Raw genomic sequence first — 27945 nt, forward strand, 5'->3', positions numbered from 1 at the left:
CTTATCCTTAGTTAATCTAACAGATAATGGTTTGTTCAAAATAAAACAGGGCATTTATCCAAAATGCTTGAAACCAGGAGAATTTTGGATTTTGGATTTTTTTTTGAATTTTGAAATATTTGCAATATACTTACTGCTTCAAAATCCCAAATCTGATCATCCAAAATCTGAAATGCTTCAGTGAGCATTTCCTTTGATCATTATGTCTGTACTCAAAAAGTTTTGGATTTTGGAGCATTTCAGATTTTGGGTTATCAGATTTGGGGTGCTCAATCTGTAATAGCAACTGTGTATTCAACGATTCTAGTTTATGGATAAGGGAACTGCATGACAGCAATGATAGAAGGGACAGGAGGGAGAAGTTAAGACTACTTTGTTATCATAAGGTACTTAACACTACCATGAAATGTAGTGTTATTTGAGTAGACTTGGTTAGCTGTAAATGTATAATACTGAAAAAAGAACTGCTGGAGGCCGGGCGTGGTGGCTCACGCCTGTAATCCCAGCAATTTGGGAGGCTGAGGTGGGTGGATCACGAGGTCAGGAGTTCAAGAACAGCCTGGCCAATATGGTGAAACCCCATCTCTACTAAAAATACAAAAATTAGCCGGGTGTGGTGGTGGGCGCCGAGTAGTCCCAGCTACTCGGGAGGCTGAGGCAGGAGAATCACTCGAATCCAGGAGGCGGAGGTTGCAGTGAGCCAAGATCGTGCTACTGCACTTTAGCCTAGGTGACAGAGCAAGACTTCGTCTTAAAAAAAAAAAAACAACTACTGGCTAGCACTTTGGGAGGCCAAGGCGGGAGGATTGATCGAGCCCAGGAGTTTGAGACCAGCCTGCGCAACATAGTGAGGAGTTCCCCCAGAACAAAGCCAGTCTGCATAATGGGCAGAAGATCTGAATCACTATAAACCTTGCTTAAAAGAAGACATACGAATCGCGGACAGGTATATGAAAAGGTGCGCTACATAACTGATCATCAGAGACATGCAAATCAAAACTACAATGAGATATTATCTCATTTCAGTTAAAATGGCTTTTATCCAAAAGACAGGCAATAACAAATGCTGGTGAGGATGTGAAGAAAAGGAACCCTTGTATACTGTTGGTGAGAATGTAAGTTAGTACAATCACTATAGAGTTGTGTGGTTTTTTTTAAAGAACATTGGCTGGGCACGTTGGCTCATGCCTGTAATCCTAGCACTTTGGGAGGCCAAGGCGGGTGGATCACCTGAGGCCAGGAATTCAAGACCAGCCTGGCTAACACGGTGAAACTCCATCTCTACTAAAAATACAAAAAGTAGCTGGGTGTGGTGGTGGGTGCCTGTAATCGCAGCTACTCAGGAGGCCGAGGCAGGAGAATCGCTTAAACCTAGGAGGCAGAGGTTGCAATGAGCCAAGATCGCACCACTGCACTCCAGCCTGGGCAACAGAGCGAGACTCCATCTCAAAAAAAAGAAAAAAAAGATGTTTAATTTTATGTGTCAACATGGCTAGGCAAAGGTATCCAGATAGTTGGTCAAGCATTATTCTAGATGTTTCTGTGAAGATATTTTTTAGATGAAAATAACATTTAAATTTGTAGACTTTGAGTAAAGCAGGTTACCCTCCCTAACTTGGACGAGCCTTATCCAATCAGTTGAAGACTTTAATTTGAAAAAGACTGACCTCCGGCCGGGCGCAGTGGCTCACGCTTGTAATCCCAGCACTTTGGGAGGCTGAGGCGGGCGGATCACGAGGTCAGCAGATCGAGACCACGGTGAAACCCCGTCTCTACTAAAAATACAAACAAAAATTAGCCGGCTGTGGTGGCGGGCGCCTGTAGTCCCAGCTACTCGGAGAGGCTGAGGCAGGAGAATGGCCGGAACCCGGGAGGCGGAGCTTGCAGTGAGCTGAGATCGCGCCACTGCACTCCAGCCTGGGCAACAGAGCGAGACTCCGTCTCAAAAAAAAAAAAAAAAAAAGAATGACCTCCCCAGAAGAAGAGGGAATTCTCCCAGCACGCTGCCTTCAGACTTGAACTGCAGCTTCTTCCCTGTTTCTCCAGCCTGCCAGCCTACCCTAGAGATTTTGGACTTGCCAGCTACCTCTCAAACTCTCTCTCTCTACCCCCATCCCCCATATATGTATTGTTTCTGCCTAATATGGTCCAGGACCAGATGGCTTCATTGGTAAATTCTACCAAACATTTAAAGAATTAACACTAATCTTTCTCAAACACTTCTACAAATAGAAGAGGGGCGTATTTCCTAACTCATGCTATGAGGCTAACATTACCCTGATATTAAAGCCAGATAAAGACATCACAAGAGGGCTGGGCATGGTGGCTCACACTTGGGGAGAAACACTTTGGGAGGCCAAGGCGGGAGGATCACTTGAGGCCAGGAGTTCAAGACCAGCCTGGGCGACACAGTCAGATGTAGTCTCTACAAAAAAAATTTAAAAATTACCCAGGCGTGGTGGCATGCACCTGCAGTCCTGGCTACTCAGAAGGTTGAGGCCAGATGATCACTTGAGCCCCAGGAGGCAGAGGTTGTGGTGAGCTGTGTTCATGCCACTGTATTCCAGCCTGGGTGATGGAGCAAGGCTGTGTGTCCAAAATAAAAGAAAATCACAAGGAAAGAAAATTACAGTCAAATATCCTCTATACATATTGATGCAAAATTCCTCAAAAAAATACTCGCAAGCCAAATCCAACAGTTTGTTAAAAGGATTAGACATCATGACCAAGTGAGATTTATCCAAAGAATGCAAGGGTGGTTGCACAGCACTGTGAATGTAATAAAAGGAAACTGAATTGTACACTTAAAAATTGTTGACCAGTCATGGTGGCTCACACCTGTAATCCCAATACATTGGAAGGATGAGGCAGGAGGATTGCTTGAGCTCAGGAGTTCCACACCAGCCTGGACAACATGCGGAGACCCAATCTCTAAAAAAAGAAATCTATATACATATATATATATATATATATATATATATTTTTTAATTTAAAAATTAGTTGGGCGTGGTGGCATGTGCTGTGGTCCCAGCTACTCAGGAGGCTGAGGTGGGAGAATCCCTTGAACCTGAGAGATCAAGGCTGCAGTGAGCTGTCCAGCCTGGGCGACAGAGTGAGACCCTGTCTCAAAAAACAAAGCAAACAAAAAAACAATGCCAGCTGCCCACATTACTGGGTGAAGCTATCTGAACCTTTACTAGTTCAGAGTGCTGCCTGATTCATGAGTCATTTCTTTGCTTGAATAAATGGTTAAATTTAATTTGTCTAAGGTTTTTCTTTTTAATAGCAGCAAACACTGCTCAGGTGCCACAACTGACATCCTTAACAGCAAACCTAAGTCCTTCAGGAGAGGTCACGCCAATCATTAAACTCCATGTGCCTTGCCCACCCCCTGTCCCCTGTCCCTCCAGCTCACCTTCCATATGTTGAGGGGATGAGCCTCCTAAAGTAACCGAATCTGCTTTTTTTTTTTTTTTTTGGAGACAGAGTCTTACTCTGTTGCCCAGGCTGGAGTGCAGTGGCACAATCTCGGCTCACTACAACCTCTGTCTCCCGAGTTGAAGCGATTCTCCCACCTCAGCCTCCTGAGGAGCTGGGATTACAGGCACCCGCCATCATGCCCAGCTAATTTTTGTATTTTTGTAGAGGCGGGGTTTCACCATGTTGGCCAGGCTGGTGTTGAACTCCTGTCCTCAGGTGATCCACCTGCCTCGGCCTCCCAAAGTGGTGGGATTACAGGCGTGAGCCACTGCACCCAGCCTGAATCTGCTTCTTAAGCTCACAAACTTCTCCGCTGGTTCCACTTTGGGGAATTACATTCCTTGGCTTGGCAAAGACCATTTCCAGACTGGTGCCAACATGTTCCTCCACCCTATCTCAAAACCCTTCCCTGCATGAACACCAAGTTCTCTGCAGCTAGGCCGAGGGCTTTGCTCTTCTCTTCACATGCTCTGCATACATTGTAGTGGTCTCCAGCCCATTCCCCTGGCAAACTCCTATGCGATCATCAAGACTCATTAGGACTGGCGAAGTGGCTCATGCCGGTAATCCCAGCACTTTGGGAGGCCAAGGCAAGCGGATCATGAGGTCAAGAGATTGAGACCATTCTGGCCAACACAGTGAAACCCCGTCTCTACTAAAAATACAAAAATTAGCTTGGCGTGGTGGCGGGCGCCTGTAGTCCCAGCTATTCAGGATGCTGAGGCAGGAGAATTGCTTGAACCCGGGAGGTGGAGGTGGCAGTGAGCCGAGATCATGCCACTGCACTCCAGCCTAGCGAAAGAGTGAGACTCAGTCTCAAAAAAAAAAAAAAAAAAAAAAAGACTCATTACAAATGACACACTATGGCACTATGGTGGGTCTCCTTTAGTCCTCCCCAGACAGAATGGTTCTACTGTCCTGTGCTCCCGCCGTATCTCTTGCAGATAACAATGAGAGTCCCTGAATTTCACACCACACCAGGGACAGGATCTTGAGCCATTCCATTTGAAATGTTAAGGGAAATGGTAACTCTCTGAGGTTGGTGGTCTTGAGGCCACCCAAGGAACTTGGCATCCAGGTTACAGGTGTGGGGCCTCGACTGTGTCCCTGGCCTTTGGGTGCCCATTCCCCACCCCCACCCCCATGCTCTGAGGAAGGGCCTGAGCCATTGGCACCAGCTGAGACTGTGAAATAGAAGAGGCAAAGTAGAAGCAGGGGAGGTGGCCACTGTGCCCTGAGAGCAGGAGGGGCGAGCGGGCCACACACAGACCAAGCACACGTCCCCTCAGGTGGCCACGCCTCAAAGGCTGGACTTTGGCCGACTTGGACAGGCAGGTGAGCCAGGCTGTGCCCAGCAAGCCAAAGGTGCCTGGGCTTGCTCATTCAGTCACAGTCACAGCTACCATGCCAGGGAGGACCTGGGAGCTGTGCCTGCTACTGCTGCTGGGGCTGGGACTGGGGTCCCAGGAGGCCCTACCCCCACCCTGTGAGAGGTAGGGGTGTGGGGAAGGTAGCAGGGGAGGATGGCAATAAGAGGGAGGCTGGGATGAGATCTCAAGCTCTGGGGTCAGTACTTCAGAGGGAAAGGAAGAGATTATAAAGGAAGGAAAGAGTAGGGAAGAGAAGAAAATGAGAATTCCCGTGCAGCAGGCTCTGTGTTGGGCACTGCACCTGCAGTCCGTTTTTTTGTTTGTTTGTTTGTTTTCGTTAGAGTCTTGCTCGGTCGTCCAGGTGGAGTACGGTGGCACCATTTCCACTCACTGCAGCCTAGACCTCCCGGGTTCAAGAGATTCTTGTGCCTCAGCCTCCTGAGTAGCTGGAATCACAGGCATGCACCACCACGCCCAGCCTGTCATTGATTTTTACCAAAATTTTCCACCTTTGGAAGGGACATTAGGCTTGGCGACTGTGCTGGAAATACAAGCGTGAGCCACCGCCCCCCGCCAGGACCTGCAGTCCTGATACCAGATGTAGCTGCCAGAGCCTGGCCTGAGGTCCAAGAGCCCACTGGCCAGAGCCCGCCCTCCCTTCCTCTCCTCCTCCAAGCTGCCCCTTGAACTGTGCAGGCCTCTTCTCAGGATTGTTCTAGCAAACTTTCTGCTCCAGCTTCCTAGCCTGGGTGTGAGAGGCAGCCTAAGGGCCTGACGACTGGGCGACACAGTCAGATGTAGTCTCTACAAAAAAACCTGGGCTTGAGCCCTGACCCTAATACTCTCTCTGTGATCCAGGACGGGTCAAGGCTCTTTCCTGAGCCTGAGTTTCCATCACCAGGGACAGAGATGAGGGACTCTGTCCTGTCTCCTGGACTCAGGTAATGTCTACCCTTTGTTCCACATGGATTTATGGAGCTGTGGCCACATCAGCCACTTTACCAGCTCCTGCAAGAACAATAATAATAGAAGAAAAACAGCTGGGCAAGGTGGCTCACGCCTGTAATCCCAGCACCTTGGGAGGCCAAGGTGGGAGCTATCATCTGAGGTCAGGAGTTCGAGACCAGCCTGGCCAACATAGTGAAACCCCATCTCTACGAAAAATACAAAATTAGCCGGGCATGGTGGTGCACGCCTGTAATCCCAGCTACTCGGGAGGCTGAGGCAGGAGAGTCGCTTGAACTCGGGAGGTGGAGGTTGCAGTGAGCCAAGATCGCGCCATTGCACTCCAGTCTGGGCAACAAGAGCAAAACTGTCTCAAATAATAATAATAATAATAATAGAAGCAAAACAGTAACAGAAGCACAGTTTGAAGTAGAGAGAAGTTAAGACCCACTGGTGTGGGTGAGCAGAGGTTGTATTAGAGAGGATGGGGCCAGAAGGTGTCTCTGAGGAGGTGATGTGTGAGCAGAATCGTGGCAGGAACCATCGCTGAGCTGATCTGGGAGAGGACAGTCCAGGCATGGAAAGGGCCGTGCAGAGGCCCTGAGGCACTGTTCAGGGACTGGGAAGAAGGCCTGTGTGACTGGGGCAGAGTGGGAACAGGTCCGGGGAGAGTGGGGCTCCAGGCAACAAGGTTTGGGCTTGGGCTCCAGTGGTTAGAATACAGACAGAGACAAGGGGTTCAATGGGGGTGTGTGTTACAGGGAGAGTTGACAGTGCTTGCCCATGACAATTGTGGAGTATAAAGGGGAAAATTGTACCTGGGATAATTAATAGGTTTTGTCCTGAGCAATTGTAATGAGGACTTGAGAGAGGCTGGGTGGTCCAGTGTTTTGTCAAGCATTAGGCTGTTTGCCAAATGCAGGGGAAGATGACTTTATTGGTGTTCCCTAAGACCAGCCTCAGGCCTGTGATTCATTAACACTTCCAAATGGTTATACCATGATTATGGTTTCATTTTTTTTTCTTTTTTTGAGACAGAGTCTCGCACTGTCGCCAGGTTGGAGTGCAGTGGTGCAATCACGGCTCGCTGCAACCTCCACCTTCTGGGTTCAAGCGATTCTCCCGCCTCAGCCTCCCCAGTAGCTGGGACTATAGGCGCCTCCCACCACACCCAGCTAATTTTTGTATTTTTAGTAGAGACAGGGGTGTTGCCATGTTGGCAAGAATGGTCTTGATCTCTTGTCCTTGTGATCTGCCTGCCTCGGCCTCCCAAAGTGCTGGGATTATAGGCATGAGCCACCGTGCCCAGCCTTGATTATGGTTTCTTACAGTGAAAGGATACATGTTAAAGCCATCGAAGGTGAAATATTCTAGGGCCAAGTCCAGGAGAAAATAAGCTCAATCTTCCAGTTTTTCCTCTCCCAATGGATTTATATGGACAGCACTTGATTTTTCCAGCAATAACATGTGACAGCACGCATGAAGTATTGCCAACCACAAAAGCTCACCCGAGTCTTGGTGTCCAGTGTTTTTATTGGAGGTCAGTGATGGAAGCATGGACTACCTGTGTGGCTGACCTCAGTTACTCACTCTCCAGAGTTCAAACTGATACTGGGTGGCCAAAGGCCCCTGCCACAAATCACATTATTAGCATCAAATATCTGGCATGGCCCAAGGCCCCAGAAAAACAGACTTATCAGGCAGCATATTTTGGTAATTTAAATCTTATCTCTCAGGGCTGGTCACAGGCCAGAACTTTCTCTGAAATGTGCAGGGTTTGAACACAGCAGACCTGCTGAGTCAATACTTTCATGCACAAGCCACTTCTTGTATAATGAACAATTTGTTTCGTCTTTGTCTTGGGTTCCTCCAAGGTAACCTCTAAGCTCTTGGAATCTCCCAAGTGATAGGAATGTCTGTTATTCATAGTGGTCCCTGATTATTGTTTTTTTTGTTTGTTTTTTGTTTTTTTCTGAGACGGAATCTAGCTCTGTTGCCCAGGCCGGAGTGCAGTGGTGAGATTTTGGCTCAATGCAACCTCTGCCCCCAGGGTTCAAGTGATTCTCCTGCCTCAGCCTCCCAAGTAGCTGGGACTATAGGCACGCACCGCCACACCTGGCTAATTTTTGTATTTTTAGTAGAGATGGGGTTTCACCATGTTGGCCAGGCTGGTCTTAAACTCCTGACCTCAAGCAATCCACCCACCTCGGCCTCCCAAGTGCTGGGATTACAGGCATGAGTCACTGCACCTGGCCTGATTGCTTTTTGAGACAGGGTCTCACTCTGTCACCCAGGCTGGAGTGCAGTGGTGCAGTCATGGCTAACTGCAGCCTCAACCTCTCTGGGCTTAGATGATCTTCCCACTTTGGCCTCCTGAGTAGCTGGGACTAGGTGTGTGCCACCATGCCTGGCTAATTTTTGTATTTTTTGTAGAGATGGGGTTTTGCCATGTTTCCCAGGCTCTTGATAGCTTTTGTTAATGAGGTGACTTATGATGGGTCCCTAGACAGCTTCTGCTAACAAGATGACTCCACATGAAGGCAGGCCATTCCAGAAAGGCCAAGCATATGTGTAGAGGGTTGGGGTTTTGGTCTCCACATGATATCAGCCCAACTTTTCAACCTTCAGGGAGGAGAAGGGACTAGAGATGGAGTTCAATTACATGATCAATGATTCAATCAATTATGCCTATGTCATGAAACCCCAATAAAAACTCTGGACTTCAAAGTCCTGGTCAGTAGGCTGGGCACAGTGGCTCATGCCTGTAATCCCAACACTTTGGGAGGCCGAGGTGGGTGGATCACTTGAGGCCAGGAGTTTGAGAGCAGCCTGGCCAACATGGTGAAACCCTGTCTCTACCAAAAATGCCAAAAATTAGCGGGGCGTGGTGGTGCATGCCTGTAATCCCAGCTATTGAGGAGGCTAAGATGCGAGAATCACTTGAACCTGGGAGGTGGAGGTTGCAGTGAGTTGAGATTGCACCACTGCACTCCAGCCCAGGTGACAGAGTGAGACCTTGTCTCAACAAACAAACAAATAAAACAAACAAATACCAAGTCCTGGTTGGTGAACACATTGATGAGCCAGGAGGGAAAACGTCCTGGTTCCATGGGGAAAGGACACAGAAGCTCTACATTCAGGGCCCCCCTAGACCTTGCCCCACGCATCCCTTCATTTGGCTCATCCTGGCTTGTATTCTTATAATAAAACTATAGCCCTAAGCATAACCGTAAGCTTTTCTGAATCCTGCGATTTGCTCTAGCAAATTATCAAATCTGAAAGGGTTATGGGAACCCCTACGTTTGTAGCCACTTGGTAATAAGTGCAGGTGGCCTGGGGACCCCTGAACTTGTGGCTGGTGTCAGAAGTGAGGCCGTCTCACTCAGGACCGTGCCCTTAACCTGAATGTGGATTCTGCACTAACTCCCGATGGTTAGTGCCAGGATTAAATTGCAGTATTGCAGTTGGTGTCAGAAAATGTGGATTTACTAGAATGACCCTGACTCACCGAAACATATGGGTTGGGAAAAGAAAAGTTGAAAGGGCAGGGGATGAGAAAACTTTCATTCTCGAGTGGCTACAGTCTCACCCATAGTGTGAAGAGCAGTCATGCTACAATCAGTTACTGGAGGTAAAAGTTACCAATGGAAATTAGAGATGATTGATCACTAACTTTTGGGGAGTTGACTCATGTGCATAGGGAAATGTATACTACGAAGAAGAAAAGCAAATATACAATCCCTATAGATTTTTATCTCTAATAGCCAAACTGAAAGTAAAAGATGGGCCATGCTTAGATTCTGGTCAGTGGAATTACAACCTCCAGTCCTGCCCTGTGGTACCAAAAACACCTGCTGAAGCCCTGATGGGCACTGCAATGAGATTGAGAGAATATAAAAATGCGGCCAGGTGCAGTGGCTCACGCCTGTAATCCCAGCACTTTGGGAGGCAGAGGTGGGTGGATCATCTGAGATCAGGAGTTCAAGACCAGCCTGACCAACATGGAGAAACCCTGTGTCTACTAAAAATACATAATTAGCCAGGTGTGGTGGTGCGCACCTGTAATCCCAGCTACTCGGGAGGCTGAGGCAGGAGAATCACTTGAACCCAGGAGGCAGAGGTTGCAGTGAGCTAAGATTGCGCCATTGCACTCCAGCTTGGGCAACAAGAGCGAAACTCCATCTCAAAAACACAACAAAACAAAAAACTGGTATGCGCTTGAACAGGTTTTATGTGGAGTGGTTGCGTCTCTTCTACCTGAATGTATTACAGGGATGGATATTGTATCTGACCAGGAAATATTTCCATTACCTAGTACTGTAAAACAGAAGGTATGGAAATCCACTCATCGAGCAATATTGATTAGACATTCCAAATGGGAACCAATAAGAATGCCCAAGTCCACAGAGATTGTTAGCCTTCTCTGGAGCATAGACTGGACTTTATAGCAAAAGTCTTAGAGCACCTCCTGGCACGAGTGCTGAGACTTTGGACTAGAGAATTTCCATGTGAGAGGTAATTATTAGCTTGCTATCAGACATTATTTGAAATTGCCCCTATGACTGAAGGATGTAAGATAATCTTGAAACCTGAAATACCTATAATATCTTGGGGAAATGCTTGCAGAGAGTGGGCAGGGCCCAGAAGAGTTCCATAATGAAATGGAAATGGCTGGATCAGGAACAAGCTCCTGGGGGAATGCAGAGTTATTCAGTGTATTCAAAAGCAGAGAGACTCTTTTCCCCTAGGACTGACTTTGGACCCACTCAAGGAGTTGTTAGATTCTATTGCCAATTGGACAGTGCCCTATTGACAGCTCTCGACTGACCAATAAAGAGCTGTTTGGCTTATGGATGGCAGTCCCAAGGTGAATGAACAGCCTACTGTTTGGAAGGTTGTCACTCTGATCAAAGAAGGCAAAAACAAATCAGCTCTGTGGGTTGAACTGCATACTGTTTATGTTTTTACTAACTCTTGGACAGTGGCCAATGGCCTGGCCATATGGTCAGGCAGAAGGACAATGGGAACCTTGTCTATATAGAAATCACAACAGGAATTTTAGGAGTGCATTAAAGCAGGTTATGTTGATGCCCATCAGAAGAACCCCTTTCCAGGATCAAAAGGGAACTGGGGCAACAAGCAGGCATCCCTGCGTGCTCACCTGAGGTGGCCACGTGTGTTCATGAAATAAATGGACATTGCGGGGCAGCAGCCATGCAGAGAAGAGCTGAATTTAGACTTAGTCCTCTTTTCCCGCCGAGGCACAAAATGCCAGTAAGTACTTTTCTGTCTTCCAAAAAGAGAAAGACTGCACATGGCTGTGGGAAGATGACCTTGGAGGGAAGGCCCTGCATATACCTGTCAAGGTGGACTGATGCTGGTAGGCCTGGAGGGCTACAAATGGGTCCTGACAAGAGTAGACACTGATTCTGGACTGGGCTTTGCATGGCCAGTGGTAGATGCAAATGCTCAAAATACTGACACTGTAAAAGGGTCAGAACAAAAGATATTCCACCAATTTGAACCACTGAGTTACATTTCTTCAGATCAAGGAACACTTTCATCTTCAGAGGAGTGGTTCAATAGAGAATTGGGGTGGGCAGTTGAAGCAGGTGCTATCTAAAACAGCAGGGAATAAGGGTATGAAGGTACGAAAGGCTGGCTTACATGCCTTCACAAGTATGTGCTCACACTCAACGCAAGGGGGCTCAAGGGTTTGTCCCTATTAGATAGATTCTTCTGCTTTTCTGGAAGTTAAAAGGAAGAGGGGCTGGGGGACGATGACTAGTAATTCTTCCAATGTGGTATGACTATACTATTTTCTTTCTTCCCCACATTAAACTTTCTTTTTCCCAGCTGATTCAGTGGTTCCAGTAAATCCCAGTGGTCCCAGGACTGCAGATACATAGGATAAGAGTAGTTTACACACCACAGTTCTAGTGTTATTATATTCTGTGTTTTTTCTGTGTGCTTACTATTACCAGTGAGTTTTGTACCTTCAGGTGATTTTTTTTTTTTTTTTTTTTTTTGAGATGGAGTCTCACTCTGTCACCCAGGCTGGAGTGCAGTGGCGCGATCGCAGCTTATTACAACTTCCATCTCCTGGGTTCAAGCAATTCTCATGCCTCAGCCTCCAGAGTAGCTGTGATTACAGGCATGCACCACCACACCCAGCTAATTTTTCGTATTTTTAGTAGAGATGGGGTTTCTCCATGTTGGCCAGGCTGGTCTTGAATTTCTGACCTCAAGTAATCTGCCTGCCTCAGGCTCCCAAAGTGCTGGGATTATAGGCATGAGCCACTGAGCCCAGCAATCATTAACTTTTTTTTTTCTTTTTTTTTCTGAGACAGTGTCTCACTCTGTTGCTCAGGCTGGAGTGCAGTGGCAAGATCTCAGCTCACTGCAACCTCCACCTCCCCGGTTCAAGCGATTCCCCCACCTCAGCCTCCTCAGTACCTGGGACTACAAGTGCATGCCACCACACCCGGCTAATTTTTTTGTATTTTTTGGTAGAGACAGGATTTCACCATGTTGGTCAGGTTGGTCATGAACTCCTCAAGTGATCCTCTCGCCTCAGCCTCCCAAAGTGCTGGGATTACAGGCATGAGCCACCGTGCCCAGCCCAGGTGATTTCTTATTGCGTGTTAACATCCTATTCTTTCTGATCAAAGTACACTCTTTAGCATTTCTTGTAGGACTGGTCTGGTATTGATGAAATCCCTCAGCTTTTGTTTGTCTGGGAAAGTCTTTATTTCTCCTTCATGGTTGAAGGATATTTTCACCAGATATACTATTCAAGGGTAAAAGTTTTTTTTCCTTCAGCACTTTAAATATGTTAAGCCATTCTCTTCTGGATTGTAAGATTTCCACTGAGAAGTCTGCTGCCAGACTTCTCACCAATTTGAACCACTGAGCTCCATTGTATATTATTTGTTTCATTTCTCTTGCTGCTTTTAGGATCCTTTCTTTGTCCTTGACCTTTAGTTTGATTATTAAATGCCTTGAGGTAGTCTTTGGGTTAAATCTGCTTGGTGTTCTATAACCTTCTTGTTCTTGGATATTGATATCTTTCTCTAGGTTTGGGAAGTTCTCTGTTACTATCCCTTTGAATAAACTTTCTGTCCCTATCTCTTTCTCTACCTCCTCTTTAAGTACAGTACGTCTTAGATTTGCTGAGGCATTTTGATTGTATTTTCTAGATCCTGTAGGCATGCTTCTTTGTTTTTTATTCTTTTTTCTCTCGTCTCCTCTGATTGTGTATTTTCAAATAGCCTGTCTTCAAGCTCACTAATTCTTTCTTCTGCTTGATCAATTCGGCTATTAAAGGACTCCAATGCATTCTTCAGTATGCCAATTGCATTTTTCAGCTTTAGGGTTTCTGCTTGATTCTTTTCAATTATTTTAATCTCTTTGTTACATTTATCTGCTAGAATTCTGAATTAGGACTGCAGATACAAATGCAAGAGGCAGGAATTATTCCTAAGCAAGAAAATATAACTATATTCTTAAATTTTTATGTGAAAATTCCTAAGGGTCTGATGGGGCAGGTTGTGCCTTCACCTTATCTAGCAAAAATGGGGCTAACAATAAATACAAATATATTGCCTACTGCTCAAGATGGCTTACTAGTTCTGTACCTGTGTAAGCCTGCCCTATATGAATGGGAGTGGACTAAAGGAGAAGCATTTACAAGACAAGTGTTTCGACCTACAATCTGGATAAACACAGTGGCCTAACCCAATGTCCTTTCCAAAGGTGGAAAAGTTTGGGTATAAATGGAGAGAAAGAGGTGTAGTAGCTGGGAATAAATGAATGAATCCATGCATTAATAAGAAATGCAGTGAGGGAAGTCCACTATTACATTAATGCTTAGAAAGAAGATCAGAGAAAAAGATGGTATCGCCTCTTCATTCAATTATACTTGATGCCTGAAAGGGTAAAGCCATATTTTGCCAAGACCACTCCTGCTCTGGAAACTGACAGGATCAAAGGGGAACCTGCCAGCCTGAGTGGCCTTATCCTGAGAGACATTTTGTCATATGATCTGGTGATGAACTGGACTAATTATTAATGAAAATGGGACTCTAGTAATGTGTGAACATCTTTTGACTCTTATTTTTCAGGTTACATCTACCATAATAAAGCACTGACATTGTTGGCAAGATTATAATACTAATATTGAGGGTCACATGTATTGGGAAATTGAGCTAAACGCTCCTGTCTCTACTTTCACACTATCTCCTCTAAATTTTCGGCATATTCATGTTGATATTATCTCTGTCTGTCACAAAAATGCTGTCCCAAATGCAGTTGCTCAGGAAAGCATAATTGTTTTGCTACAAGGGATCTATGGGTAAAGGCTAGGGACTGGACTGTTGTATAATAGAGTTTGTCTGTTCTTTGACCCAGGTTGCTGGGAAGTAACTTCTAAGCTCTTGGAATTTCCCAAATGATAGGTGTGTCTTTGGTATTCATGGTGAGACTCTAGATGGATTATACTAACTAGCTGACTCAGGACCAGGACTGGACATGCCAGAAAGACCAAACTGTGTGTTTGGAGAGGTGGGGCTTTGAGCCAAGTGATATCAGCCTGACCTCCCAATCTCTGGGTAGGGGAGTGGAACTGGAAATTGATTTCTTTTTTTAAATAAAAAATAATACCTTACATTTATTTAATATTTAAGACATTTGAAGCCCCTCATTTAATCTTTTGTTTTGTTTTGTTCTTTTTTTATTTTTAATTTTTGGAGGTACATAGTAGGTATATATATATTTATGAATTACATGAGATATTTTGATACAGGCATGCAATGGGTAATAATCACATCAGGGTACATGGGGTGTCTACCACCTCAAGCATTTATCCTTTGTGTTACAAACAATCTGATTATACTCTTTTAGTTATTTTTAAATGTACAATTAAATTATTTTTGACTAGTCACCTGTTGTGCTAGCAAATACTAGGTCTTATTCATTATTTCTATTTTTTTGTACCATTAACCATCCCCACCTCCCTGCGACTCCTGCCACTATACCACTACCCTTTCCAGCCTCTCCTAATCATCATTCTACTATCTCCATGAGTTCAATTGTTTTAATTTTAAGCTCCCACAAATAAGTGAGAACATATGAAGTTTGCCTTTCTGCGTCTGGCTTATTTCACTTAATATAATGACCTCCAGTTCCATCCATGTTCTTGCAAATGGCAGGATCTCATTCTTTTTTATGGCTGAATAGTACTCTATTGTGGATATGTACCACATTTTCTTTATCCATTCATCAGTCGATGCTTCCAAATCTTGGCTATTGTCAATAGTGCTGCAATAAACATGGGAATGCAGATATCTCTTCGATACATTGATTCTTTTCTTTTGGTCATATATCTAGCAATGGGATTGCTGGATCATATGGTAGCTCTATTTTTAGTTTTTTGAGGAACCTTCAAACTGTTCTCCATAGTGGTTGTACTAATTTACATTCCCACCAACAGTGTATGAGGGTTTCCTTTTCTTCACATCCTTACCAGCATTTGCTATGACCTGGTTTTTGGATAAAAGCCATTTTAATAGGGATGAAATGCTATCTCATTGTAGTTTTGATTTGCATTTCTCTGATGATCAATTATATTGAGCACCTTTTCATTTGCTTGTTTGCCATTTGTATGTCTTTTTTATTTCTTTTCTTACTTAAGGGAATGTATGTCTGCTTTTGAGTAATGTCTATTCAGTTCTTTTGCCCATATTTAATTGGATTATTAATTTTTTTTAATAGAGTTGTATGAGCTCCTTATTTATTTATTTATTCTTAGATGGAGTCTTGCTCTGTCACCCAGGCTGGAGCGCAGTGGCGCAAGCTCTGCCTCCCGGGTTCAAGCAATTCTCCTGCCTCGGCCTCCCGAGTAGCTGGGACTACAGGCATGCGCCACCATGCCTGGCTAATTTTTGTATTTTTAGTAAAGATGGGGTTTCACCATGTTGGTCAGGCTGGTCTCGAACTCCTAACCTCAAGTGATCCGCCTGCCTTGGCCTCCCAAAGTGCTGGGATTACAGGCATGAGCCACTGCGCCCAGCCCATATGAACATTTTAAAAATATTGATTCTTCCAATCCATAAATAATGAACATGGAAAATCTTTCTTTCTTTTCTTTTCTTTCTTTTTTTTTTTTTTTTTTTTTTTTTTGAGACAGAGTCTCACCCTGTTGCCCAGGCTGGAGTACAGCAGCACAATCACGGCTCTGCAACCTCTGCCTCCTGGGCTCAAGTGATCCTGCCACCTCAGCCTCCCAAGCAACTGGGACTACGAGTGCATGCCACCACGCCCAGCTAATTTTTTCATTTTTTTTGTAGAGACAGGGTTTTGCCACCATGCCTAGCCAAGGTTTACTAGTGTTTCGTTGAGGATTTTTGCATCAATATTCATTAGTGATACTGGCCTATAGTTTTATTTTATTTTTTTTGATGTGTCTTCATCTGGTTTTGGTATCAGGGTAATACTGGCTTTGTAGAATGAGTTTGGAAGTATTCCCTCCTCCTCTAATACGTCTTTTTCTCTAAATGCTTCTCCTTGTTAAAAGTAAATTTGTAGGCTGGGTGCGGAGGCTCACGCCTGTAATCCCAACACTCTGGGAGGCCAAGGCAGCTGGATCATCTGAGGTCAGAAGGTTCAAGACCAGCCTGGCCCAACATGGTGAAACCCTGTCTCTACTAAAATACAAAAATTAGCTGGGTGTGGTGGCACATGCCTATAATCCCAGCAATTTGGGAGGCTGAGGCATGAGAATTGCTTGAACCTGGGAGGTGGAGGTTGCAGTGAGCTGAGATGGCGCCACTGCACTCCAGACTGGGCGACAGAATGAGACTCGGTCTCAAAAAAAAAAAAAAAAGTAAATTTGTTAGGGATAAAAGACTTTAAGGTGAAAAAAATAGGATTAATAAATTCAGCTTGTTCCATGATGGGGGAACCTATCTCCCTTAGAGCCTTTTATATCTCATGGGCCAATGTTTATTCCACCATGTATGCTGTTGCCATTTTGTATTAAAGGCCTGAGTGCCATTAGGATACATGTTTTGTACCCAGAATTTGTGAGTTCCCCATACTAGGGTTAGATGAGTGGTCATCACACCTAGGTGTAATTAGTTTGAGTATGCCATAAGGCCTCCCATAGCCTTCCTTGTCTCAGTATGGGGCTGTTCCCCAGGAGAATTTGGACAAATCATGGGATGCCTACTGCTTTAATACTATAAGAAACCCATTTGGGCTGGGCATGCTGGCCCATGCCAAAGTAATCTCAACACTTTGGGAGGCCAAGCTGGGAGGATCACTTGAAGCCAAGAGGATCACTTGAACCCAGGAGTTCAAGACCAGCCTGGGCAACATATTGAGACCCTGTCTCTACAAAAAAAAAATAGAAAAAATTAGCTGGATATGCTGGCATATGCCAGTAGTCCCAGCTACTCAGGAGGCTGAGGTGGGAGGATCACTTGGGCCTGGGAGACTGAGGTTGCAATGAGCTGTGATTGCATCACTGCATTCCAGCCTGGGTGATAGAGCGAACTCTTGTCTAAAAAAGAAAAAATAGGCCGGGTGCAGTGGCTCACACCTGTAATCCCAGCACTTTGGGAGGCTGAGACGGGCAGATCACCTGAAGTTGGGAGTTTGAGACCAGCCTGACCAACATAGAGAAACCCCACCTCTACTAAAAATACAAAATTAGCCGGGCATGGTGGCACATGCCTGTAATCCCAGCTACTCAGGAGGCTGAGGCAGGAGAATTGCTTGAACCCAGGAGGCAGAGGTTGCGGTGAGCCGAGATCATGCCATTGCACTCCAGCCTGGGCAACAAGAGCAAAACTCCGTCTCAAAAAAAAGTAAAAAGCAAAAAAAAAAATAAATTTTTTTTCTATTCTGTTTAACAGCTTTTCATCCACAAAAACAAGGGTGATCTGCATTTGTGCATGGAGCTCACTGGGACAGGCTGGCCATGCTGCTGCTGCATTTCGCTCATTTTAACCGGAGACCTTTCTAAGCATTCAGTGATCAAGGTTTACAGTTACGCAGTGAAGGTTTACAGTTACGCAGTGATTAGTCTGCCAGGAGTTGTAAATCACACAATCCAAAGGCCCCAAAAAGAGTAGTTCCCAGAAATTCCTTCCCAACTGGTATCCTTCATAGTAGATGTAACCTGAAAATTAAGAGTCAAAAGTCTCTGGCACATTGCTAGAGTTACATTCTGTTGTCAGCAATTGGTGCAGCTCATCATCATATCACATGACCAAATCTCAGAGCAGTGCCACTCAGGTTTGCAGGCTGCCCTTTGACCTTGTCAGGGCCCAACAGCAGGAGTCGTATTGGCAAATGCATGGCTTCCCCCTTTCAGGCATCTGGTATAATCGTGCTAAGAGACAATCTTATTCTCTTGTTTCTAATCTCTCCAGACACCAATGTGATATTGGATTCCCCTCACTGTATAACCCATTTACTCATTCCTTTACCCTCAGCTACTGTGTCTCTTCCTCACCATCTGTCATGATTTTTTTTTTTTTTTTTTTGAGATGGAGTTTTACTCCATTGTCCAGGCTGCAGTGCAGTGGTGCAACATCAGCCCACTGCAACCTCCACCTCCTGGGTTCAAGCAATTCTCCTGCCTCAGACTCCCAAGTAGCTAGAATTACAAGCACCACCATGTCCAGCTAATTTTTGTATTTTTAGTAGAGATGGGGGTGTTGCCATGTTGGCCAGGATGGTCTTGATCTCCTGACCTCCTGATCCACCCGCCTCGGCCTTCCAAAGTGCCGGGATTACAGGCGTGAGCCACCGCGCCTGGCCTATCATTGATTTTTACCAAATTTTTCCACCTTTGGAAGGGACATTAGGCTTCGCCACTGTGCTGATCCACATTGCCAGCAGTAATAGTTGTGTTGCAGGTGCCTGGCCCTCAGTCTGCTCCCATTCATATAAGGAAGAGTTACAAAGGTGCGGAACTAGTGGGCTATCTTGACCACTAGGTAATACAGCTGCATTCACTAAGAAGCCAAATTTAGCCAGATGCTGTGAAGGCACAACACACCCCATCAGGCCCTTAGTAAATCTGGCATGAAGGTTTAAAGGTACAGTTGCAGTTTTTTCTTTCTTTTTTTTTTTTTTGAGACAGAGTCTCGCTCTGTTGCCCAGGCTGGAGTGCAGTGGCGTGATCTCGGCTCACTGCAAGCTCCACCTCCCGGGTTCACGCCATCCTCCTGCCTCAGCCTCCTGAGCAGCTGGGACTACAGGCTCCTGCCACCACGCCCAGCTAATTTTTTGTACTTTTAGTAGAGACGGGGTTTCAATGTGTTAGCCAGGATGGTCTCGTTCTCCTGACCTTGTGATCTGCCCGCCTCGGCCTCCCAAAAGTGCTGGGATCACAGGCGTGAGCCACCGCGCCCGGCCAGTTGCAGTTTTTTCTTTGAGAATTGTCCCTTCTTCTGACACCCACATTTGCAGTCCTAGTTGTGGGGCCACGACTGTATTGGGTAGGAAAAAAGTAGTTGAGATGATGTGGGAACAAATCATATAGTCATACGAACAACTCCGCCCTCCCTCTTCCCAGATCCCCCAGAAAAATTAGGGGAATCCAACCAGTGGAGACCTCCCTTGGCTCCTCTCAAGCTGAATGTGAGCACACATTTTTTTTTTTTTTTTTTTTTAAGACAGAGTCTTGCTCTCGTCACCCAAGCTGGATTGCAGTGGCGCGATCTCGGTTCATTGCAACCTCCACCTCCTGGGTTCAAGTGATTCTCCTGCCTCAGCCTCAGCCTCAGCCTCCCAAGTAGCTGGGATCACAGGCACATGCCACCACACCTGGCTAATTTTTGTATTTTTAGTGGAGATGCGGTTTCACCATATTGCCCAGGCTGGTCTTGAACTCCTGACCTCAAGTGACCCACCCGCCTCAGCCTCCCAAAGTGCTGGGATTACAGGCATGAGCCACCGTGCCCGGCCAGAGCACACATTTTTGAAGATATGTAAGCCACCCCTTCATGCTTTTATCTCCCTCCCCGACTGTAGACAGCAAATGTTTCAACTGTCCCATTCTCTATCAAAGCGCTACTCTGAGGACGGTATGCAACACCATATGCCCATTTGCTGTGGTATTGCTTGGCCCGTTGCTGGACACTAGGTTCTGTCAATTGTGTTCTTTGATCTGAAGAAATGTAACTTGGTGGTCCATATTGGTACAGCATCTTCTGTTCTAATATAGCATCTTGTAGTATTTTGCACATTTGCATCTACAACCTGATATGCAAAGCTAATTTAATGTGCCCCTTACATTTCCATATGGTTATGCCCCAGGTGGGCAACACTTTAATAGTTCAGTTTTTCACTGCCCATCTGCCAGGCCATTGGCTACTGCCCATGAGTCAGTAAAAACCCAAACACAGGGGCTTTTATCATTCGATTCTTCTATCACTGCAAGGAAAACAGCATGCAATTCAGTCCACTGAGGTGATTTGTTCTTACCTTCTTCAAAGATTTTCCATCCTCAGAGTGCAAAGGCCTTCCAAACAAGGTCTTTCTACCCATAAACCAAGCAGCTTTTTGTTGTTCAACCAAGAGCTGTTCATAGGGCCCCTCCTATGTAGCACTAGGATCCATCAGCTCCTCGGTGCTTCCAAAGTTGGCCCTAGGGGGAAAGAGGCTTCCTGCTCCTGAATACCATTAGCACCTCCTTGCATTCCCTGAACAGCAGGCTCCTGAATAAACCGTTTCCATTTTATTCAGGAACTCTTCTGGGCACTGCCTTTGTTACAGAGTGCTCCTCTGACATCATCCAAGACATTATGTGTATTTCAGGTTTCAGGATTATTTTGTGTCCTGCTGTCATGGAGGCAGTTTCAGGAAACACCCAAGAGCCAGCTAGTAATTGTCTCTCGAATGGCTTATACCATACACCGCCTGGAAATGTTCTGGCCCAATCTCAGCCATCACCACTGAGTGCACCTCCCAGGTTTCTGCCATAAGCCCTTCCGATCGAGTCTACACAGGGCCATTGTACAGAGAATTGGCCACACTAGTATGATTAAAGTGCTAACCTCCCTTTGTCCACCAGCTATTCTACACCATCTCAAATTAGCAACCAGTGTGGGCTCAGGCAGTCGGACAGGTACTTTACTGCCCAAACACCCTACTTGTTCCCTCAGCCCTGTATGTCACTCCAACCCACAAACTCCTAACACACACACACACACACACACACACACAGACACACACACACAGCCCTTGTCCAGTCCCAGGGAACATGCCTTGACCAGTCTGCCACAGACTCTAGCCTTCTCTTCTGTCCTAATGGGGTGGTGGTGGTGACCTGACCTGCTCCTATCCCTGTCTCTGCAGCGAGATTTACTGCCACGGGGAGCTCCTACACCAAGTTCAAATGGCCAAGCTCTACCAGGATGACAAGCAGTTTGTGGACATGCCACTGTCTGTAGCTCCAGGTGAAGCACCTAGGGCTGAACCTCCTCTCCAAAGAACCTTCTCTCCAAAGAAGGCAGGGGGCAAGACCAAGCAGAGAGGCCCCTGTGATCAGGGAGTGGCTTGTGACACCCTGCTGACCCCTCCCTGCTGCCTGCTCTCCAGAACAAGTCCTGCAGACCTTCACTGAGCTGTCCAGGGACCACAATCACAGCATCCCCAGGGAGCAGCTGCAGGCGTTTGTCCACGAACACTTCCAGGCCAAGGGGCAGGAGCTGCAGCCCTGGACCCCTGCAGACTGGAAAGACAGGTATGACTCTGGACAGGGAACAAGAGCAGGTCCCTTCCAACTGAGCTGCCTCCCTGAACGCTGTGGGGCCTGTGTTCTTCCAGCCCCCAGTTCCTGCAGAAGATTTCAGATGCCAAACTGCGTGCCTGGGCAGGGCAGCTGCACCAGCTCTGGAAGAAGCTGGGGAAGAAGGTATCAGCGTCCTGGGCCTGCCCAAGGCTTGGCCAAGCGAACTGAAGAGAGGAATGTGCCTGGGGCCCACAGTGTCTCCGGAGCACAGATCAGGTTTCCTTTCCTGAGAAAACAGTCCCTGGCCCCTGGGTCCCCAAATAGAGGCCCTCTAGAAAGAACTTCTGAGGTCAGAAGGGCAGCATCTACTTCTAACACCTCACCTCCTCCAGGAAGGCTCCTTAGCCTCCCCAGGAAACCCTAGCCTGCCCTGCCACCTCCAGGCTGTCCAGCACTGCCTCTGGCACCACTGGGTAGATGTTCACTGCCTGCTGGGCTCTCTCCTTCCCTGAGCTCCTGGGCCAGGCCTCCGTCTCAGGAGGAATCAGTGCTACTGCTGCGTGGGGCCAGGCCCTGTGCTCAGCCCTGTCCTGAGCTACTTTGCTCATCCACATCCCCTCACCTGGGGAAAGGGTTTGGGGTTTTATCCCCACCTGGCTCAGAGAATGGGGGTGATGGGACAATCCTCTGGGCCTGGCTGGGTGGTGGCAGCAAGGATGGGGAGTAGAGGGGAAATGGGGGGCTGGCACCCCCCTCACCCACCCAGCCCACCATGGGTCTTCGTAATGGCCACTGCTTGGTGGATACCTGCCCGGTGCCTGGCTGAGTGGTCGGGTCTTCTACCCGGCACCAAGTTGAGCCGGGACTCCCAAGGCTGGCAGGTGAGGGATGAGGACCCCAACGCTTCCAGCGGCCAGGCCTTGATTACATGGCTGAGCAGCAGTGGAGCCAGAGCTGAACCCAATTGCCTGGCTCCAAAGCTGTGACTCCCGGGGCCTCAGATCCCCCAGCTGCCTGCAGCCTCTGCTTCCATGGGGATTCTAGGCTCCCCTTGCCCTCTCTCCCGACTCCAGATGAAGCCAGAGGTTCTCAGCCACCCTGAGCGGTTCTCTCTCATCTACTCAGAACATCCCTTCATTGTGCCTGGCGGTCGCTTTGTTGAGTTCTACTACTGGTGAGCACCCAGGCCCGAGAGACCAAGGGGCCTGCAGTACTGGCAGTGGTGAAGAAACCCAGGGCCAGCAGGGTGTCTTGAGCAGGGCAGAGTGCCTCACTGGCTGGTGTGCAGGGCAGAGGGAGGCAGCAGGGTGGTGCCTAAGCTGCCCCTTCCCCAGGGACTCCTACTGGGTCATGGAGGGTCTGCTCCTGTCAGAGATGGCTGAGACGGTGAAGGGCATGCTGCAGAACTTCTTGGACCTGGTGAAAACGTGAGGGGGGCCAGGCACCTCCAGCCTAGGTGGGGAGGAGAGGCAGGTGTGCCACGGGCCTGGAGCTGGATTGCCTTGGTGCCAGTTGCTGGGGAGAGGGCATCTCAGCAGGCCTTCCCCTTGGCAGCTATGGGCATGTCCCCAATGGCGGGCGCGTATACTACCTGCAGCGGAGCCAGCCCCCACTCTTGACCCTCATGATGGATTGCTACCTGACTCACACCAATGACACCGCCTTTCTACAGTGGGTACCACCCTCCCTGTGCTGCTCTGCAGACGCACCCACCCCTCAGACCTCTCAGGGCCAGGGATGGGCAGCGCGCCTGGACTGAGGTGTTGCCTGCTTCACTCCAGGGAGAACATTGAGACGCTAGCCTTGGAATTGGACTTTTGGACCAAGAACAGGACTGTCTCTGTGAGCTTGGAGGGAAATAACTACCTCCTGAATCGCTATTATGTCCCTTACGGGGGACCCAGGTGAGGAACTGCGCAGCCCACCCCTCAATCTCTTACCTGCTCACTCTGGTTAGAGCATCACAATGCCCTGGGCAGGAGGAGGAGTGGCTTAGCCTGGCCTCTCAGATGGTGACACCGAGAGCCCTCTGCAATCCTCGGCTGTGGGGCCCAAGGGCAGCTGGATCAAGATGGCTCAGCCTCTTCTTGACCACAGAGGGGCTTAGTAGCTACTAGTGCCAGGCTGCCCACCTCTCCTCTTTGCCAGGCCTGAGTCCTACAGCAAAGATGCGGAGTTGGCTGACACCTTGCCAGAAGGTGAGCAGCAGGAGGGTGAGGGAGGGCTGGGGGCAGGGCAGCTGCACACCTGCTGTGTCAGGCTCTGGTCTCCTGTCAATGGCTGCCTATCCTGCAGCCAGGACTGGCTGGTTCCCTGCTCTGTCCTCACAGGAGACCGGGAGGCTCTGTGGGCTGAGCTCAAGGCTGGGGCTGAGTCTGGCTGGGACTTCTCTTCACGCTGGCTCATCGGAGGCCCAAACCCCAACTCGCTTAGCGGCATCCGAACGAGCAAACTGGTGCCTGTTGACCTGAATGCCTTCCTATGCCAAGCAGAGGAGCTGATGAGCAACTTCTATTCCAGGCTGGGTGAGCACCCCAGGAGGGAAGGGAAAGCAGGGAGCTTGGTTTCCTGCTCAGGCTTGGCAATATAACTGGAAGTAGGACCCTCGTGTGACAGGCCTTCAGCAACTTAGCCTGTCGAGCCCCGCCCTAGTGGAAGCCTGCACTCACATTTGTGTACCAGACAAGAGGACAAATGGAGCCAATCCTAATCCTCTCTTCCTCCCTTTCTTACAGTGAGGGTCTCTAGGGTCTGTGAGGGGAACCCTAGTCCACGCATCCAAAATCCTTCCACTCCCTCTCCCTCAGACACCCGCCCTTGACCCCCTAAGAGCTAGGGGAATCCACCCAGCCAGTACCCTTGGGAGGATAGACCCTGGAGACCCTGGGGACAAATCAGCTCCAGTGGTTCCCTGGGAGCAGTGCGGGGCCATAGGCCAGAAATGTGGTGGGCTCCAGGTTGGTACATCCCCTTGGGCATCAGGGTGTCTCAGCCTTTGCAGAGAAACACAAAGGGAGGAGGCTAAAGTAGAACCACGAAAGGCCCGGGGCTGCAGGCAGGGCGCTGGCTGCTGGCTCTAAAGGCAGCACTGCCCCAGGGAACAACTCCCAGGCGACCAAGTACAGAACCCTGCGGGAGCAGCGCTTGGCCGCCCTGAACGCAGTCCTGTGGGATAAGGAGACCGGAGCCTGGTTCGACTATGACCTTGAGAACAAGAAGAAGAACCGGGAGTTTTACCCATCCAACCTCACTCCACTCTGGGCCGGGTGTTTCTCCGACCCTGGCGTGGCGGACAAGGCTCTGAAATACCTGGAGGTGAGGGCACAGCAGGTGGCTCGGGTCCACTGCAGGCAGCACCGCCCCCTCGCGACCCTGAGCAGGACCTGCAGGGGAGGCCGCTTCCTCCGGCTGTGCCCCTTGTCCCAGCCTGCGGGTCCCACCGGAGCCACCGGGAGGCAGCTGTGAGCTGAGAAGAGCCAGGAAGGGGACGTCTGGCTTCCCGCGGGGCCCAGCGTCCTGTCCTGGCTCCCAGTCCAGCCCCACCCACAGTCACGGGAATGTCTGGGACCTTCTAGGACAACCGGATCCTGACTTACCAGTATGGGATCCCGACCTCTCTCCAGAAGACAGGCCAGCAGTGGGATTTCCCCAATGCCTGGGCCCCGCTGCAGGACCTGGTCATCAGAGGTACGGAGGCAGGGCTGGCACAGCCAAGGACCCTCCCCAGGGTGTAGAGGTAGGACTCCCTGGTGCTGGGGAGGCATGAACAAAAGACGCAGGAGGCCCCGTGTCCTTTCTCTCGCTCCTCTGCTCTCCTGGCCTCCATTTGGCAAACATTTATGTCCACCCAACCTGTCCAGTGCAATCAGTCCTGTTCGCCCTTCAAACCAGGGCCGTCGATTAAGGGCAGTTTGGCCTGTGGTCTCAGGAAGGAAGTCTTAGGGCCCAGGCCTCTTTCCCTTGGGGAGAGTAGAGTGCAGCCACTGCTCTGTCTGGGATGGGAGACCTGGAGGTTGAGTCCTGCCTGCAATGGGGTCTAGGCCTGGCCAAGACACCTTTACGTCGGGCCCAGGAAGTGGCTTTCCAGCTGGCTCAGAATTGGATCCGAACCAACTTTGATGTCTACTCGCAGAAGTCAGCCATGTATGAGAAGGTGAGCTGGCCCAAGCCCTCCCTGCACCCCCAGGCTGTCCCAGTGGCCACTCCTGAGCACTGCAGGGGCTGCTGGGCAGGCAGAGCAGCTTCTCTCCAGGGGCTCTGGTTGTTTGTTGTTCCTGGAGCTGGGGGGCAGTACCTGACATACAGCCCACCCGCTTGTCCCCAGTATGACGTCAGCAACGGTGGACAGCCCGGTGGGGGAGGAGAATATGAAGTTCAGGTGAGCAGACCAGGAGTGGGCTGGCCAACACCCTACAGGGAACTCCTGGACTCTACTGCGCATGACTCCCCCCCCCAGGCCTCAGTGTGCTCACCTGCATGCGGGCCTAGGGGACGAGCTGACTGGTGCTTCCTGTACCGCTGGGGTTAGGCAGGGCCAGTGCCCCTGGGGAGAGAGCCCACAGCCCCCACCAAGGGTATGAGGCTTCCCCAGAGACCTGGCCCCACTGCCCTGCCTCTCCCAGGAGGGCTTTGGCTGGACGAATGGCGTGGTCCTGATGCTGCTGGACCGCTATGGTGACCGGCTGACCTCAGGGGCCCAGCTGGCTTTCCTGGAGCCCCACTGTCTGGCGGCCACCCTTCTGCCCAACCTCCTGCTCAGCCTCCTGCCATGGTGACAGCCCTCCCCTCCTCACCTGGCCCCAGCTCCTGCCCCATTAAACCTCTGCACCAGTTCCTGCCTTCCCCTGCCTCTTCATGCCCTCCTACCTCCCAGCCTGTCCTCAGAGTGAAGTGGGGGCAGGGTCATGACCTGGAGGTCATGGGTAGGGGCCTAGCTCCCTCCTGGAACCTTGAATAGGGTGGAAATCCTGCTCTGGAGGGAAGACCTATCCCCGAGTGCCTCAGCGCCAAGCCCCACACCTCCGGCCTTCCACTCACTTCCGTAGTCCAAAGGCTTTATTGTTCTGCTGAAATGCTTACAAATACTGAAAACCCCCAGCCTGGGCCCAGGCAACCAAGGGCTCAATGCTGGTAAGGAGAGCAGGGGAGGTGGGCTTAGTGTTAAGGCATGAAGAGTGAGGCCAGACAGCTGGAGGCCTGGTCCTCCACTCTCCATTTCCATCGCCTTTCGGAGGCTGAAGGAAGGATGGCGGCACCACAGGGCCCTTCCCCTCTGCTGCATCATCTCCTGCTCAGGCTTTCCCTCTAGGAGCATTGGAGGAATCCTCTTTCCCTGTCGGAAACTTAGCCCTGTACAGAACTCCAACCATAACCCTTCTAGCTTCCTCTCCCAACTGCATCGCTCCTCCTCTGTTCCATAGATCCCCCGGCTTCATCCCTTCTGGCTCTAAGCAAGGCACCAGTGGAAGGGAGAGGGCTGGACTGGGGGGCTGGCAGCCTGTGCATCAGGGCTGAAGACACAGGCAGGGGGCAGGAAAAAGGTGTTCAGTCCCTTCCCCCCAGCATGAGATGCCCAGGGGCCTGGGCTGGAGAGATGATGGCACGTACCCTTAGATGGCCCACAGCTGAAGCAGTGGGCTGGGCCACAGAGCTGCAGCAATTAGTATGTAACCATGGCAATGAAGCAGTCACTATGGTAACCATGGTGATGGGTCTGCAACTAGGGGATGGAGCTGGGACCTCAAGGTTGACACTTGAGATCTCTGGCCCTTGAGCAAGGTAAGAAGAAGTATAAGGGAAAGGAGAACAATGGGGCAGAGCGGGGTTTGAGAAATGGGAAGCGGGCCGCCTGAGCTATTACCCCACTCTGGATGTGGCTCTGCTCAGCCCCCAAAGCCCCTAGCAAAGGGGTCTGAGGCAGGAGGGGATCTTTGGCAGCTTATGGTACCATAATTTGTCTTTTAGAAAAGAGAAAACAGGCTGGGGAGAGCAGGTGTCAGGTCGGAGCTGAGGCCCTCTCTGTGACAGCTCCTCAGCCCTGGCTGGGCCTGGGGCAGGACCCTAAAGGGTTACTGCAAGTTCTGGGCTCCCAGGAGGCAGCAAAGCCACCTCCACTTTTCTTCTTCTGGCTGGTTCTTCAGGAGGCCAGAGCCCAAAAACTCACAGGACCAAGCTCCTTACAGAATATTAAAGTCTTCTTATACAAAAGCCCCAGTTGTGCTCTGCCAGGAGGCCCACGGCAGTTAGTTCATGAACTGAGTGTAGCCCTCAGCCCCTGTGACAATGACATCCATCCAGATGCGCATGGCCTCTGCAGATGGTGCCACCATGTAGTACAGCCGGTCATGGGTCTTTACGCAGAAGGTAAGGGCTGGGTTCGGGCTCTGCCAAAGGAAGAGAGGAAGG

General features: G+C 49.1%; 2 protein-coding genes across 32 annotated transcripts in view; one reads left to right on the forward strand and one right to left on the reverse strand.

Annotated features, from left to right (window-relative positions):
- The first annotated feature begins 4851 nt into the window (after nt 1-4851).
- TREH (trehalase) lies at nt 4852-27290 on the forward strand. Of its 2 annotated transcripts, XM_003253250.4 has the most exons (15): nt 4868-4973; nt 21165-21265; nt 21408-21552; nt 21636-21723; nt 22614-22714; nt 22875-22967; nt 23095-23211; nt 23322-23444; nt 23689-23738; nt 23871-24065; nt 24638-24855; nt 25116-25227; nt 25581-25693; nt 25865-25918; nt 26163-26372. In XM_003253250.4, the coding sequence occupies exons 1-15, from the start codon at nt 4885-4887 to the stop codon at nt 26313-26315; spliced, it is 1752 nt and encodes a 583-aa protein (XP_003253298.1). In that variant the 5' UTR covers nt 4868-4884; the 3' UTR covers nt 26316-26372. The 2 variants fall into 2 exon arrangements, with proteins under 2 accessions (XP_003253299.1, XP_003253298.1); XM_003253251.3 differs by lacking the exon at nt 22875-22967 and having other exon boundaries at nt 4852-4973; nt 26163-27290.
- PHLDB1 (pleckstrin homology like domain family B member 1) overlaps nt 26581-27945 on the reverse strand; it is a 50828-nt gene continuing 49463 nt past the window's right edge. For all 30 annotated transcript variants that reach the window (XM_030828967.1, XM_030828989.1, XM_030828984.1 and 27 more), the window contains one exon: nt 26581-27923. In XM_030828967.1, coding sequence (XP_030684827.1) covers nt 27783-27923 — 141 coding nt within the window. In that variant the 3' untranslated portion in view covers nt 26581-27782. The remainder of the gene's footprint in view (nt 27924-27945) is intronic.

Source organism: Nomascus leucogenys, chromosome 15 (genome assembly GCF_006542625.1).
Source record: "Nomascus leucogenys isolate Asia chromosome 15, Asia_NLE_v1, whole genome shotgun sequence".
Classification (NCBI taxonomy): Eukaryota; Metazoa; Chordata; class Mammalia; order Primates; family Hylobatidae; genus Nomascus; species Nomascus leucogenys.

Excerpts from the sequence above, each read along its gene's own strand:
- TREH (XM_003253250.4), top strand. The coding sequence starts at position 4,885 with ATGCCAGGGAGGACCTGGGAGCTGTGCCTGCTACTGCTGCTGGGGCTG. Across the intron at positions 4,974-21,164 it reads CTACCCCCACCCTGTGAGAG|CGAGATTTACTGCCACGGGG; the intron begins GTAGGGGTGTGG and ends CTGTCTCTGCAG. Across the intron at positions 25,919-26,162 it reads GAGGAGAATATGAAGTTCAG|GAGGGCTTTGGCTGGACGAA; the intron begins GTGAGCAGACCA and ends TGCCTCTCCCAG.